The sequence below is a fragment of the Apostichopus japonicus genome, chromosome 2 (assembly GCF_037975245.1).
Source record: "Apostichopus japonicus isolate 1M-3 chromosome 2, ASM3797524v1, whole genome shotgun sequence".
Lineage (NCBI taxonomy): Eukaryota > Metazoa > Echinodermata > Holothuroidea > Aspidochirotida > Stichopodidae > Apostichopus > Apostichopus japonicus.
This window is the reverse complement of record NC_092562.1, coordinates 9,937,191-9,954,896: the sequence shown is the minus strand read 5'-3', so window position 1 is coordinate 9,954,896 and position 17,706 is coordinate 9,937,191. Positions and strand designations below refer to the sequence as shown.

The window sequence follows — 17,706 nt, the reverse complement described above, 5'->3', positions numbered from 1 at the left end:
AATGTATGGATCCATTGTATTATAACAATATATTATTGTTGATTTTTTTTTCCTTTCATCAAGGAACAGCAGGAAATAATTTATCTGGTATCACATTGCAAAATGCTATCAAAATGGGCAATTGCTGTAGAAGTGCAAAGATGTATACCAGTTTTTTGTTCACAGAAGTTTTTAGTAACCATAGTACCAAGAGACAAAATTCAAGCCTTAGAAACTGCTATACAATATCTGACCACTTAACTACTCTCTGAACTGTTCTATTAAGTACCAGGTGTGTCACACACATCGAGCATCAATCGGTTCCCCAATGGCATGAACAGTCTCAGATTTTGATTGCCACGGTAACCATAACTAGCAGATTGACTCACCCAAGGCATCTTCCAAGCAGAGTCCATCATTCCGGCAAGGGTCGGGGTCACACGACGTAGCCTGCTCGGTACATAGATCGCCAAGAAACCCTGCCAGGCATTCACAGATGAAGCTATCATTTGTTTCAACACAAAGTCCATTATTCTGGCAAGGAGATGTAGCACAGGGATTAGTAGTAGGTAAGATTTGACACCTTTCACCCTGGAACCCTGGGAGGCAGTTACACCTGTATATATTGTTGTTACCCACCAGGCAGAGACCACCGTTTAAACACGGCTCACTTGCACATGCATCCACTACTTCGCATTGTGCACCAGAGTAGGGGCTTTCACAGAGACATTGGAAAGAGACAAAATTATTATTGAGGCATGTCCCAGAGTTTAGGCAAGGTTGGCTGCCACATGGATTCGGCGTCACACTTTCGCAGAGTTCACCAAAGTACGGCAGAGTACAATCGCAAGAAAACCTTGTAGAATCTAGATTGGAACAAATACCGTTGTTCTCACACGGTCGGCTGTCGCACGGGTTTTGTGGTTCCACTTCACACAGACTCCCTTCGAAGGTGGGAGGACACTGACATAGAAATGACTCGAACAGCAAGTTGACGCAGGTACCTCCGTTGAAGCACGGTTGGCTGTTGCAAGGATCTGGAAGCTGGATCTCACATCTTACTCCTCGATGAGGGAGAGAACAGTTACACTGGAAGGATTGGTAATTTACGTTAGAGCAGATTCCATTATTCAGACAGGGGTTACTACTACAGGGATCCTCCAGCTGACCTTCACAACGACTGCCAAAGAAAGGCAGACTACAACCACAGGAGTAGGTAGAGAAATCCAGGCTTGCTGTGCAGACACCGCCATTCTGACAAGGGGAGCTGCTGCACGGATTTGAAGGCAGAAACTCGCAGTCACTTCCAAGGTACGGTGGTACACAGGTACAGTTATACGACTGATAGTTGTTATTGATGCAAGAAGCAGAATTCCGACACGGTTGGCTAGAACACGGATCGGGGAGAAGGTTTTGACATGTGATGCCTGTGTACGGCACCGAGCAGTCACAGAGGAATGACTGGTACTCTACATTTTGGCATACTCCATTATTAATACAGGGGGAACTTTGACATGGATCGGGTAATTCATCCTCACATCGGCTACCTGTGAAAGGCAGCGAGCAGTTACAGGTGTACGAGGAATGGTCATTATTGATGCAAGTGGCATTCTGCATACAGGGTTGGCTCTCACAGGGATCTGGGGCTCGTTCGGTACACGTTTCTCCGATACTTGGCCATACGCACTGACAGGAAAACGATTGATAGTCATTGTTAGAGCAGATGCCTTCATTTTGACAGGGTTGACTAAGACATGGGTCGGTAATTTCAAGCTGACACCGGTCACTATGAAACGGAAGTTCACACCTACATGCATATGACTCCAGGCTATCACTGAGACACAGACCACCATTCACACACGGCTGGCTACTACAGGGAGACACTACCTCCTGCTCGCAGAATGTTCCGTAAAATGGAGATACGCAGGAACAGAAGAAGGAAACAAATCCCACATTGATACACGAGGCATCGTTCATGCAAGGATTACTCATACAAGGTTCGGAAAGTTCAACCTGACATCTATCCCCCGTGAAGGGTGCGGAACAGGCGCAAGTGTAGACCCCTGTGCTACTCTCTGAGCAGGTTCCGTTGTTGAGGCATGGTTCGCTTAGACACGGTAATGGGATCTCAGTTTCACACCTGCTCCCTACGAATCTGCCGGTACACTGACACTGGTAGGTGAACTCGTCGACGTCGCTGCAGATCCCCGCATTCAGACACGGATTGGACTCGCAGGGAAGAGGTGGGATCGGTACGTCGCAGTCTCGTCCGGTGAAAGATTCCGGGCACACACAGGTATACCCATCCTCCTGGTCGACACAACGTCCCGTCACGCACGGGTTGCTGTCACACGGTAAAATTCTAGTCTCGCAGTTAAGTCCAGTGTAGAGGTCGCCACAGATGCAGGCATAGGTGTCGTTCTGATTGAGACAGACTCCCGTCACGCAGGGGCTGCTGTCACAGGGGCGGACTTCAATCCCGCATGTGTCGCCGGTGAAACCGTCGGGACAATCGCAGGCGAAGCTATTGAGCTGGTCGGTGCAGGATCCACGAACGCAAGGTGAACTGTCACAGGGCTGTACCTCGGTCTCACACAGTGCCCCTCGGTACCCATCGAAACATTGACAGGCAAACGCCGTATCGTTTATCACCAGACACAAGCCATTGACACAGGGTCCGTCGTCGCACGGAGTCAACTGGGTCTCGCAATTATCCCCCGAGTAAGGGAAAGTACATTCGCATCGGTAGCTGTTTCCCTCGTTAGCACATACCCCCTCGTGGAGACAGGGAGAGCTATCGCAAGGCTGTACCTCCAGTTCGCAGTCAGTACCCTTGTAACCTTGCCGACAGATACACTGATAACTTTCCCCGACCGTCTGACAGGAACCGAACTGGCACGGATCCGGGGTGCAGGGTAGATCTATCTGGCACCTGGTTCCCGAGTATCCCATCGGACACTCGCACCTGTACCCCGCGGCAGCATCGATGCATTGTCCTCTGTTTTGACACGGCGGTTCCTGCGATGCGATGCACTCGTCGATCTCTATCTGACAGAGGTCGCCACTGAATCCATTCAGGCAATAGCACTGGTATTGGCCCAGGGGGATCGTCGGAGGGCAATCTTGCACCCCTCTCTGACAACAGAGCCCGCCGTTCTTGCAGGGATTTAGGTTCGTGCCACAGACATCTACATACTGCAACAGAAAAACACATGGATATAGAAATGAAAACAAGGTGATAATCGAGTGATGAATCAAAGATGGTGTGAGAACAAAATGCTTGAAAGCATACACAAGATCAAACTTGCTTTTTATAAAGGTAAAAATGTAACCTTCTACCCTTGATTATCATGGTGAACTGAGGTGGAAGGAATGGAAGAGATGAGGGAGTGGAGTGGAGGGGAGTTTTGCTCATTTTGCCCAAAAAGTATCTAACTGGAGTACAATGGCTTGAGTTGCAATAACAGTCAACTGTCTCTGTAACTTGGGAGAGAAAAGAATGTTTGTGTTTATTCACCTCAGAACAAGTAGAACCAGTCAATCCAGGAGGACACTGACAGGTGAAGCCATTAATACCATCAACACAGGTACCTGAAAAAGACAAGAATGGAACACATCAGAAGAAACAACAATAAAATACAGAGAGCAGATAAGGTACCAAGGAGCATCTGGACTTTACATCTCTGAGGTCAATGCAACATCACATAGCATCACATAGCATAATATACCATAACAGAACATAGCACAGCATATCATACTATAGCATCACATAGCATAATACACCATAACAGAACATAGCACAGCATATCATATCATACTATAGCATAGCATAATATACCATAACAGAACATAGCACAGGATATCATACCATAGCATCACATAGCATAATATACCATAACAGAACATAGCACAGCATATCAAACTATAGCATCACATAGCATAATATACCATAACAGAACATAGCACAGCATATCATACTATAGCATCACATAGCATAATATACCATAACAGAACATAGCACAGCATATCATATCATACTATAGCATAGCATAATATACCATAACAGAACATAGCACAGGATATCATACCATAGCATCACATAGCATAATATACCATAACAGAACATAGCACAGCATATAGGGTTAAGGTTAAGGTAGTAAAACTTGGTATAGCGCACATTACTGTAAAAAAACACTCAATGGCGCTGAACAAACAAAACAATTATAAAAACGATTTCTTAAATAAATGAGTCTTTAAAGTAGCTTTAAAAGTTCTGATGGTCTTCGAATTTCTTGTGTCGACGGGGAGAGCGTTCCAAAGTCTAGGGCCAGCGACGCTGAAAGAGCGGCCTGCGAAACAATTGCGGCGTGTGAAAGGAACCTTAAGAAGGATGCCCTTTGACGAGCGTGTTGAATGACCAGGTGTCTTAATTTCCAGCAACTCGGACAGATAAGCTGGTGCTGAATTATGTAAACACTTATAAACGAGGAGGAGGATCTTGTACTCGGCACGGACATTGACGGGGAGGATGTGCAGCTCCTTCAATGCTGCGGAGGCACTATCATATTTTGATCTGCCGAGAATAATTTTAGCCGTGTAATTTTGGATCCTTTGTAGGTGATGAAGTGTGGAGGCCGGGAGGTTGATAAAAAGACCATTGCAATAGTCCATATGAGAGAAAATCATGGCATTTGCAATTTTGAGACATGTCGACTTGTCCAAATATTTCCGGATCTTCTTCAGATTAAACATGGCGAGGGCTGATGCACGAGCTTTCATGGAAATATGATGTTTGAGATTGAGGGTTTCATCCAAGTAAACACCTAGTAGCTTCACACTATGGGTACGACGGACGGGAGTGTCCCCAATGGATAAAACGTCTGTATTGCACTTTGGTAGTTGGCGATTGCTTCCGAAAACGATAAACTCCGATTTTTCATCATTCATCTTAAGACGGTTAAATTGCATCCAGAGTTTCACATTTTCAAGAGTTGATGAAAGACCCCTGATTGACTCAAATTCTGAAGAAACGTCTCCGGGTTTAAAACTAGAGTAGATACTGTGGTCATCGGCGTAGCCAATGAGGAATTGGTCATCACTGATTCATGTGTTCATTGTGCTAGTATAGCAGGTGAAATATACTGGTCCATTTATACTACCCTGTGGTACGGAGAAATTGACCTTCATCGGCGTAGAAAGTGATTTGTTTATACAAACAGCGAATTGTCTCTCAGATAAATACGACGATACCCATTTTCTAGCTACCCCGTGAACTCCGAAGCACTTCTTGAGAATGTCCAATAACAGCTGGTGGTTGACTGTGTCAAACGCGGCACTCAAGTCCATAGCGGCAAATGGAGTTAATAACTGGCGCTCCATATTGCACATGATATCATTATATAATTTCAGTAAGAGTGTTTCCGTACTATGGTTGGCCCTGTATGCACTTTGATACGGAGGAAGGAGACTGTGATTCTCGATGTGTTCAGTAAAACTAATCAGAGAGGACTTCTCCACTATCTTTGAAAGGAAGGACAGATTACTAACCGGGCGATAGTTCTTCTTTATATGATCGAGGTTAGTTTTCTTCAATAGTGGTTTGACAATAGCTTGTTTCCAGTCAGGGTGAAAATTACCAGTGGAGAGCGATGTATTAATTATTTTGCAAAATATAGGAGCAAATATGTCATAATGTTCTTTGACAAGGGACGATGGCAAGGGATCAAGCTGGCAAGTCGTAGGCTTTGCATTACGAATGAGTGCTGTAACCGTCGATACATCAATGGTAGAAAATGAAGCAAAAGGTGGTACGCTCATCTCAGGTGGGATGAAGATAGGATGGTGCTCGAGCTCATTCCGGATGACATCGACCTTGTTATAAAAATACGTGGCAAAGTCACCAGCCAGCTGATCGTCTGACACACCATCCGGTAGAGGATTGGTCTTTGTACTACCAGTAATGTTGGCGACGGTAGCAAACAGTTGACGGGTGTCGTTGCCACATGATTCAATCTTCCTCCGAATGAAGGTGCTTTTCAATGCTTCGACATGGTTTTTGTATTCGTTACGGAATGAACGAAACGAATCATGATTCTCAGAGGTTGGATGTTTCAACCATCTTCGCTCTGCATTCCGTGTTTTAGTTTTCAGCCTTGACGCTTCATTATCAAACCACGGAACACTTTGGCGAACAGTTATTACTTTAGAGATGACAGGGGCATGATCGTTCAGTACTCTCTCGGTACGGATATTATAGGCGGTTACCAGATCATCAAGAGAATCAAGTGCCATCATCCCATCCATTTCGTAACTAAGATCCGATCTAAATCTCTCCCGATCAATCGAATTCAACTTGCGGAACTGAATTTGTTTCCGCACCAGTACTGGGCGAGATGTAGATAGAGTCGCCAATATGAATCGATGATCGGAAAGAGAAAAATCCGTCCTAATATTTGTGACAGAAAAGTCACTGTTTTCCCGGACTAGTATCAGGTCCAGAGTATTCCCAGAAATATGAGTTGGACCAGAAACCAATTGATTCAGCGATAATGCATTGAGCAAGTTGATAAATGCCTCTGAGCCTGGTTCAAGAACACGATTGACGCGAATGTTAAAATCGCCCAAGAGCATGCATCTGTTCGATGTTAGGAATAAGTCACTATAGCATCACATAGCATAATATACCATAACAGAACATAGCACAACATATCATACTATATCATCACATAGCATAATATACCATGACAGAACATAGCACATCAAATCATACTATAGCATAGCATAATATAGCATAACAGAACATAGCACAGCATATTATACTATAGCATAGCATAATATAGCATAACAGAACATAGCACAGCATATCATACTATAGCATAGCATAATATACCATAACAGAACATTGCACAGCATATCATACTATAGCATAGCATAATATACCATAACAGAACATAGCACAGCATATCATACTATAGCATCACATAGCATAATATACCATAACAGAACATAGCACAGCATATCAAACTATAGCATCACATAGCATAATATACCATAACAGAACATAGCACAGCATATCATACTATAGCATCACATAGCATAATATACCATGACAGAACATAGCACATCAAATCATACTATAGCATAGCATAATATAGCATAACAGAACATAGCACAGCATATTATACTATAGCATAGCATAATATAGCATAACAGAACATAGCCCAGCATATCATACTATAGCATAGCATAATATACCATACCAGAACATAGCACAGCAAATCATACTATAGCATAGCATAATATACCATAACAGAACATAGCACAGTATATCATACTATAGCATAGCATAATATACCATAACAGAACATAGCACAGCATATCATACAATAGCATCACATAGCATCATATACCATAACAGAACATAGCACAGCATATCATACTATAGCATCACATAGCATAATATACCATAACAGAACATAGCACAGCATATCATACTATAGCATAGCATAATATACCATAACAGAACATAGCACAGCAAATTATACAATAGCATAGCCTAGCATAATATACCATAACAGAACATAGCACAGCACAGCATATCATACAATAGCATCACATAGCATTATATACCATAACACAACAGAACATAGCACAGCATATTAAACTATAGCATCATATAATATACCATAACAGAACATAGCACAGCATATCATACTATAGCATGGCATTGCATAATATACCATACCTTGGCATAGGCATGGCATACCAAAATAAGTAATAATCAAACATAGCATATCATAGGTGAATTCAAGATATAACGATCCAATGTCTCTACAAGGACAGAGAACAGATATAACATAGATTCAGTAGCATCTGGACTTTACATCAATGATGTTAATGGACCATTTCATAGCATAAACATAGCATTTACAGAGTGTAGTATAACATGAAACAGCTGTACAATATATGTCATATAAAGGTCATATAAAGACAGCATACTATAAGCAAACAACAACACAAGAGAAAAACGACAAGACCTGACAGCTGCAATTTTTACATTGCTCATATATCTCTTTCGTCTACAGGTAACACTTTGCCTTCTAAGATATTTGTTACAGGAAAGTAAAAAATCAACAGTGAGAAACCTTCATATTAATACAAATTTCATATTAATAAAGAGTTCATATTAATACAAATTTTCATATGGATTATCACTAACTACTTTCAAAAAGGACTACTTCCAGTTTCACAATGTTCCTCACAAATTCCTTTATCTCATAGTTACTGCAACCTCTTCTCTGATTAACGGTGTAGCAACTTAGGAATTAGACGATTGTGATTCAGAGTTTATTGCATTCCATAGTAAAAACAAAGTAAGCTTTAACATTAATTGTTATGAACGAATTGTTCATCTGTTTCATTTATACCTGTCCCTTTCTGTTTTGCAATGCATGAATTGACAAATGTGCAAAAACAAGTTGGTTTCTGCAAGATTTATCGACTTATATTTTGGTCACACTCAGCAAGATCGACAGAAAGTTCTTTCAAAGTTTGTCAACACCTGGTATAAAAGTATAAAGAATTGATCTAAAATGACCACAAAACCAGCCCATACAAAAATGTCCTGCAGGAATCCTATAGGATTCCTGCATATGGAACAGGATTCCTTCTAAACGTACAAGAATCCTTCATATGCATGCAGGATTCCATGATGCATGTACAAGAATCATTCATAAGCATGCAGGATGTGGCCAAATCCTGGCATAAATCCTGCAGGATGCTGCATAAAATCCTGCAGGATTTTATGCAGGATTTTGTGCAGGACTTTTTTGTATGGGCTAGTTCTTTAATAATTGCCTCATTTTAAACATTCACTTACCACCTACACTGCAGGGGCCACTCTGACATTCATTCACATCAGTCTGACATAGTGTCCCTTGATACCCATCTAGACAGATACATGTAGGGTCACCTATACCGTTTGCTGGGATTTCACACACAGCACCGTTCATACAGGGGTTGTCCGCACAGGCAGAGATGAGTTCACAGTGGCGGCCCACTCTGTTCTCTGTGCAGCTGCATGTATAACCGTTTAGACTGTCCTCACAGGTTCCGCTAAACTGACAAGGGTTTGATAAACACTCATTGATCTCCTCCTCACAGAAAGTACCTGGAAAAGATTGTCAAAAACAGAAAAATACCAAGTTAAGAAATAAATAAAATAAAACTGTTAGCAAACTGCTTATCCACTAGAGAGCCTGTGTAAGAGAATGTGTTAAAGTAAGTTGGCCTGACGTTTCGATCCTAGTAGAATCTTCTTCAAAAGGCTAAATGACAAGTAACAGTAACAAAAGGGACAAAAACATGCACAGAATACAGACAGGTTAATGAGCATGGTGTGCACAAAGAGATAGATGTAAGGGGATTAGTAGACAAGGGATGGAGAGAAAAAAGAAATAAAGAAATAAAAGAAAGAAATAAAGAAATAAATAAATTAGCATTTTCATGGGATGTTTCTTCTTGTTATAAATGATGTAATCTGTACTAGGGATCACCCATCGTAATATTTTATTGTTTACATTTACTTCTGTGTTAAAGGTTTTGATGCCAGCAGTCGGTCTCTGAAGAAGATCCTGCTAGGATCGAAATGTCAGGGCCTCTAACTTTAACACTCCTTCTTTCTTTCATGTTTACTTCTTCTTTCAGCGAGTCAAAATGTAAAATGTTTGTGGCTCAATCTTCAAATTATACACAACAGTAACAGGTTAGTATTGAACCATAGTGGATTAGACCTTCACATGAAACAGTACTACATGATAAGGACAAATGTCACAATTACAATTAATGCAACTGTGGGATGCCGGTGAGAACTATTCTCTTGCTTTTGATAGTTCATGCAATCCAGTAGCAGTTTATAAGTCCAGAAACATCACTTTCAAAGTTCAATCACCATCAAACTGACAAAACCTGATGATTTTGTTCGGCCACAGGGATTACAAAAGTAAATTGATTCATATCAAGAAGATACTCGCACTTATTAAGTCATGCGTGACATTTTGTTACTCAACATAACTTGCTACCACAATTTTTTTACAGAGGTACCCTTATATGTCATTCAATAAGTAAGCAGTTTTTTTATATTCTGCTACACACGGTGTTCCTTCATAAACCAATTAAGGAATACTTATCAAAACTCAACACATGCTGTCATTCTATCACAGAAGACGTGTAAAAGTAAGTTGGCCTGATGTTTCGATCCTAGCAGGATCTTCTTCAGAGGCTGAATGACAAGTAACAGTAACAGAAGGGACAAAAACACGCACAGAATACAGACAGGTTAATGAGCACGGTGAACACAATGAGATGTAAGGGGATTAGTAGACAAAGGATGGAGTGAAGAAAGCAACAGGGGAAGAGGAGAGGTAGGAGATAAACAGTGGAGGGACAAAGAGAGGATTATACAGTACTGATTTCGCTTAACTCCCGTTAAAATTCGTTGAAAGAAAAATAACCGAAATTCTTCGTTTTTCACCGAAATTCCCCGATTTTTATCGATTTTTATCGAATTTTATCGATTGGTTATCTCAGTCATTTCCTTCGTGGAATTTTCAACGGTACGTTGAAATTCTTTTTTAAACGAAATAGAAGGTCAATTTGTGGTTACGCGAAACGTCGGAAAACGCGTAACTTCGTTTATTAATATCAGTTAGACTTTGGTTCAGTCGTTTGAAAGCAAGAATATTTTCAAAAGCATTCTCATGCTTATATGAGTAGTAACACTCAAAGAAACGTGTAATTAAACTGACGGGGGACGTTTTCTGACTGTGAACCCCAAACACAGTGACATAAGTCTTAACTTCGCCAGGCCGAAAGAGAGGTTGCAGTCAAAGCTATGTACCACGAGGCACCCTTCCAAATAAGTTGAAGTTCTGTTTAACCATTTAAATAACAGTGAATGGACATATAAGCTTGGTTTACTTGCAGATTACGAAAAATAGTTATTTCTAAGAGATGTAAATTTGGTTTTTTATGAGAGTTGAAGTATGAAACTTTGTTGCCGAGCGAAAACATGTTACTTGAAGCAAAATAAAGATGCCCCGCCCATTCTGCGAGGACGCTTCCATTTTTCAAAAAGGCGTTTTCTCTTTTTATTTTTTCTATTTTGTTTACATTTTAAACATGAAAATTATTTAAAAATATGTGAAGAACTTAGTAATGTACTGCAAACTATCTATAAAAAAACAGAAAAACGATGTTTTAGGCATGAATAATGTGTTCAATATAACTAAAGTAGTAGGCCAATAGTCATAAGCTCATGATAGTGTCGTCAATTCATTTTCCCAGTTAATATTTGTGACATATATCACCCGTGTACATCGATCAATGGCATGTTGAAATCCCGTGTGAAAATATGTTGACCCCAAAAGACGCAAATGGTCGTTCTAGAAAGTACCCATATAACATTAACAACACAAGGCCAGTTTGCTCTCTCAGGTCTGCACGTGTACAGCCATTTTTTTCACACATTGTATTATGCTGTGCATGCATTGCGGGCGGGATTGCGGCAAACATAAAAGAAAATGAATGAAAATGAAAAACTTACGATATTTTTCACAAATATTGATGCTTAGATAAGTGCTTCCTCACAATCAACGAGCCGCCTTAAAATTCGCTTCGCTTACGTAAAACTTCTATATATATAACACATGGAAAAACCTGAGATTTTACACACATAATTCCCACTGACATTGGTCACAGAACATAAGTAGGTCATTGAACTTTGCCCAAGTTCATCGCACCATGGGAACAACACAACACATTGAACATGATGTTACATCTCCCGCCATCTGGATGCCGAGTGTAAATTTTGATGTTATATGCAAATTATGAATGGTACTGCGCAGCGCGATTAAAACTTAACCTATTGCGACACAAATTTTGGCTGTTGTTGAATTAACTTTTGTATCAAATGTAAGTTACTGTATCATGTATGTGACACAAGAGAAAGAAAATGAAATCGGAGGCTGCTCAAACCAGTTTCAACTTGATTTTTACAACCCATCGCACAACACGTGCGTGCGTAATTTGTTTTCTTAACATGACTTTTAATAAGTAAGCAGGAAAGGTGGGTAAGTTTACTAATTTAGGCGAGTTTTTGTTAAAAATCTTGTGATAGATAGACAAATATATTGTTTTTTTCTTCAAAAGTTACGATGTTGCCGAAGGCCGAGTGATATAAATTCAGTGATCTGAACTTCTGAACACCACGAATACTGATCATGTGTGTTATTCTTTTCAGCAATTATTACACGAAAGGTTCGCAATATTATTGGGCCTAATTAGTAATTAACATACATTGATCGAGTGTCTTGTTGCCTCAATTGCTACCTGCTGGGAAAAAAAACCTTAATTATTGTACTCATTATGTCCTATTTTCATTAAAAGTCGAGTGACCGTGCGTCGAAAAAACCGCGATCGGGAAACGGCGTTTAAACGTTAAACCGACCGGCAGGCGATACAGTGAAACGGTTAGCGAAATATCTGTTGGGTCACACCCTTACTTAAACACACACAAAAACGACCTTATTGAATGAAAATATACTAAAAACCATATCGCAAAAACACAAAATCGCTTATAACTCGAAAACGGAAGGAGATATCGACTTTTGTCGGCTGTATAGGGATTTCCTAAACCGAATTTTGATGCGCTCTGTCCACCTGTGTCATTTATGAGCTTCTCTGACGTAAGCTGCAGTACGTAATTTCTCTATACCAGTTCCGCGAAATTTATTTACTGTACGCAATAAGCATCGTTCGCTATGTTTTCTTTCACAACGAATATTCAAAGTTGTGCTCCACACGCTTCACAGATATTGTTTTATGTCGTTCATTTTCAATTCTACTTTAAAATTACCTTTTTCGAACGATGCATTGCATGCTTTATTAAACATTCCTGATTAGTAAAACTAAGGAAGGATATTCAAATATGTATTATTTTCATTTGATATGATTTTATGAGCTGTTCCACTTGAAAAACGATGATAAAACCGAAAAACAAAAACATTTACTTCTCATGTGACGCATACCGGGAGACTCATAAAAACTCCCCCTTCTCATTAAATTAAATGTACATGCCGTCAGGCCAGTTGAAAGCCGTCAGGCTAGTTGAAAGCCCTCCCTACTAATGTTTGATCAGCTCTTCCCAATATACAATACTCAAATAAGCAATGAAAATATATTCATTTTCCACAGATTTCTACCCAACGTGGGCCCCAAGTCACTGCTTTATTTACTTAGTAGTCATGGATACAATTGTTTGCAACTCTCTTGCTGGCCAGGTGTTTCAAGTTTTATTAATAGCACGACTTCTGATTGGTTCATTCAAGATAAACTTTCTATCCCTGCTGGATTGTTCTACTTATAATATGAATGAATATTTGGTTTTCAGGTAACATCCATTCCATTACGAACAGTAGGGGTAAAATAATGTTTGCTTCTAGAGGCAGCCAGCCAAAGGTTCAGATAAATACTATGCTAATTAACAGATGGTAGGCGTGAATTTGACAAAGCCAGGTTTATGATTGGACTAAGCCTCTCAAAAAAAGTTTGGCGGTGGGGATATCCAGGGTAGGGAATACACATGTTAGCAGCAAACTGCAGGTGGCCCAGACCCAGGCTGCGACCTAAATACCAGGGCAGTCCATCTGCATTCGCGGGCAACTTACAGTAACGGGTTAGGGGGAAAATAACAGGATGTTTTTTATTTTTGCGTGCATTGAAGCTGGGGGAGATTTTTTGTACGGAATGCGCTCTCAGAAAAGTTTGTTTAGTGAGTGATGTTCTGTAGTAAACGGTACTGTAGTACGTCAAGTAACACAGGAATTTATTGGAAATAAAGATCTCTTTGATATCCAGCTACGAATGTTTCATTGTGGATATTTTTTTTTTTTTATTTCTATTTTTTCTGACGCTGCGTTCCTTGGTGAGCTAACCTAAACTTATCTTAGTTTAATACTAGCCTATAACTTAAGAGTCGTAGAATGTGCTTATTACGATCGATCAAGACTAGTTTTTATTATCCTAGCCAAATCATTTTTCAAACACCTAGTAAAGAACTTACTCTATCTACAATCAAACTTTTGTAACATTTGTAATATTCCTCTACAACTTCTGGTAGAGTCTGAAAACGGCTGTAGTTAAACTAAGGATTCAACGCAAGTCACAACCTTGATATGTCTAGAATTGCCTTTGCGGTTTTTGATCGCGATAACTTTCGTGGAATTTTCGTTGACAACCCGTGCCCGCAGTAGTCTAAATCTTGTCAACGAAATTATTCGTTTTTAACCGATTTTCAACGTTTTTTATCGATTTTCAACGTTTTTTATCGATCGTTGATTTTTTTTCAACGGGAGTTAAGCGAAATCAGTACTGTAACGGAAGACCTAAACACCGAACAGAAGTCCTACCCGTGTATCCGGTGAGGCAGATGCAACGATAGGAGTTGATACCGTCGAGACACTGTCCATTGTGCTGGCAGGGGTTACTCTCGCATTCGTTTCTCTCCACCTCGCAGAGCAAGCTGCCGTAGCCCGGTTCGCAGTCGCAGATGAACTGACCGGTACCTGTGTTGCGACATGCACCGCCGTTCTTACAGGGGTTGGAGGAGCACGCGTCCACGAAGATCTCACATTGAACTCCAGTGAAACTGGATAGACAATCACATTGGTAGCCACCTATGACATCTTGGCAATCTCCTGTGAGATAAAAAAAAAAAAACAAAGACTGTTGTCAGGACACAGTTACAGAAATAATTTCCTGAATAATAGTACAGTTCAGAATAACAAGAAATTAATGCCCTATTTCAATGAGTGTAACAAGCCTGCTCAAAGTGATATCGGAAGAAACAAACTTGAAAGGATTTTCAATCCTCAACAATATTACTGAAACATTTGTCACTTGTGATATCTGTGATATGGGTGCACCTGGGTTTAAGAAGGCTTTCACTTACAGTAGCAGTCCTCATGTCAGTTGACCTTTGACATCGCATCATTCAAATATTTTCATTGCCAAAATTAATGATAGGTTATGATATATTAACCCAGCACCTTCTTCACAAAACATTATGAAGGAAACTGAATTTTCACATTGTGTCAGATCCAAATGTTGGGCACTTGTAATTGGGTAATCTGATCCCCCTCCTCAACCCATCAGACCCCCCCCTGCCACCTCTGACTTTTCCTTATCACAATGGTCGCCAGCTTTTGACAGGATAAAAATGAAGGATACTTAAATGAACCTTCGCGGATCAAGCTTGAAACTATGTAACCTAAATACACGATAAATACTAAATAAAAATTTTAATGTTTCTATTTATCTTCAACAATTAGCAGAGAGAATATTTTTTATTCTGTGCATTAAATAACAGTGAGACTAAATACAAGGGAGTTTAACAACGTACCCTCGTTAAGGCAAGGATCACTAGCACACTCGTCGATCTCTGCTTCGCAGTTTTCCCCCGTGTAGCCGACGGTACAGTCACAGAGATACCGACCAATCAGATCCCTACATGTGGCTTGGTTCTGACACGGCTGGCTGGCACACTCTCGTATCTCTTCCTCGCATCTATTCCCGAGGAAACCGACGGGGCATAGACACTGATAGCCATTCACAGAATCCAGGCAAGTTCCCCCTTCGAGACAGGGGGAGCTGCTGCACTCGTTGATTTCGCTGCTACAGTGACTGTCCTGGTAGCCAGGAGCGCAGAGACATTGGTAGCCGCCTGGTTGATCTGCACAGGTAGCACCATTCTGACACGGCGCTGACTGGCATTCGTCGACGTCTACTTCACACTGTGATCCATTATAACCTGTAAGACAATCGCAGAAGAACCCTGCCACCTCGTCTACACAGGTCCCTCCGTTTAAACACGGCCGGCTGTTACATTCGTTGACCTCAAACTCACAGAATTGTCCCTGAAATCCAGCAAGGCACTGGCACCTGTAGCTATTCACTAGGTCAATACAGGGGGCGCCATTCCGACAGCCATGGCCGCTGCAATCATCGATATTGACCTCACAGTTAAAGCCTGCGAAACCGCTTGGACACAGGCACCGATAGCCGTTCAGGAGATCACTGCAGGTAGCTCCATTCAGGCAAGGACTGCTGGCGCATTCAAATAGTTCGGACTCACAGAGAAGGCCGGTATAACCAGGTATGCAATGGCAGGTGTAGCGTCCTACTTCTTCCATACAGGTAGCATTGTTTCCGCAGGGAAAGCTCAGACATTCGTTAATGTCGGTCTCGCACTGATTGCCTGACAAGCGGACACAGAAAGGGGAAATATTATGACCGGTGTTAGTTGAGGGACGTGAAACGTCCGACAGAAGTGTTCCATTGGTAACAGAGCAGAATTAGCATAGATTTGTAGTGTGGAATTCAATAGCACATTAATAGTTATCATTAGAAGGACAGACACCCTCATAGACAGAGTAAAGAGCCCTAAGTACGAGTACCAACCAATAGGCCAGTTGGCTTTGTGATTCATTGCCATACAATTTGCTCAAAATTCCACATAATTATCTGACTATTGCAGACCAAGTGAGTTAAATTTGTCCAAGAATTTAGTGAGGATCAGAAAAGATCACAAATTTCCAGTTCTTATTTGTAGCAATCCAGTTTGGGCACATCAACCATTTCATTCACTGTAAAGGAATTTACAGTATAGAATTTTGATTCCAAAATGTTTCAATATCCAGAAATAAACAGTCTTCCTATGTGTCACATACATATATATATCCACACACACACACACAAGTTCCTTTTTACCGCCGGCAAGAAGAAAAAAGAAAAATTCGAGTACGGTATCAAATACAAGTACAGACTTATGTACTACAATCCTTAGTCCAATAGCTAGCTATCTCACAACCTCTCTCTCTCTCTTTCTGCTATTCCCTCCTTTAATCCTTTGACTCTCCTTTACAGCCATCAGTATAAACAGACTACTCAACAGGAACCCTCCTTGGATATCTCTTACCCCCACCGAACAAAAACATTCTTTCTAAAAAAAACAGATTGTTCCCCTTGTGACCTTTGACTCTATTCCTTTTGGGATTCCCTCTTATGGATGCAACAAGGTACACTGTTGTAGTGGTATTGACGACTGGGTTCTCATCACAAGGTTAACGCATGCAAACAAAACCTGGACGGTGGAAGTAATAACTGTTTGAAATCGTGTGAGCTTACCTTCGAACCCGGCCGCACATAGACACTGATAATTTTGGACCAGGTCCAGGCAAGTGGCTTGGTTTCGACAAGGTGAGGAGGTACACTGGTCGCCATCCTCCTCGCAGTGGATTCCAAACCAGCCATTGATGCAGGAACATTGGTATCCTCCCACACGATTGATGCATTCTCCTGAGGCATGAAGAAATAAATAAATACATACATGTCTAGTCTGATATCATATTAATACAGTTTAAACAAGAGCAGAGAATTATTTGACCCCAAAAAACTCATATTTACAGTTAAAGGTTGTGAAGACTCACGCAAAAAGAGACATCTAATGCCGGTAATTTGACCTAGTTTCGAATGAGGTGTAACAGAAGTGTTAAACATAACCATCGGTCCCAGAAAATACACACACAGCTTGCTACAGTCGGTAATTAGACACTAGTGTACAGTCAGTACAGTCAATACCCACTCACAGTATACAAACGATACAGCGATGGA

General features: G+C 40.9%; 1 protein-coding gene across 1 annotated transcript in view; it reads right to left on the bottom strand.

The window, feature by feature from the left end:
- LOC139977158 (uncharacterized) overlaps positions 1-17,706 on the bottom strand; it is a 68,531-nt gene that overhangs the window by 31,201 nt on the left and 19,624 nt on the right. The window contains exons 11-16 of the mRNA XM_071986326.1: positions 17,221-17,391; positions 15,437-16,291; positions 14,445-14,732; positions 8,858-9,148; positions 3,497-3,570; positions 369-3,174 (exon numbers count right to left, since the gene is read on the bottom strand). Coding sequence (XP_071842427.1) covers positions 369-3,174; positions 3,497-3,570; positions 8,858-9,148; positions 14,445-14,732; positions 15,437-16,291; positions 17,221-17,391 — 4,485 coding nt within the window. The remainder of the gene's footprint in view (positions 1-368; positions 3,175-3,496; positions 3,571-8,857; positions 9,149-14,444; positions 14,733-15,436; positions 16,292-17,220; positions 17,392-17,706) is intronic.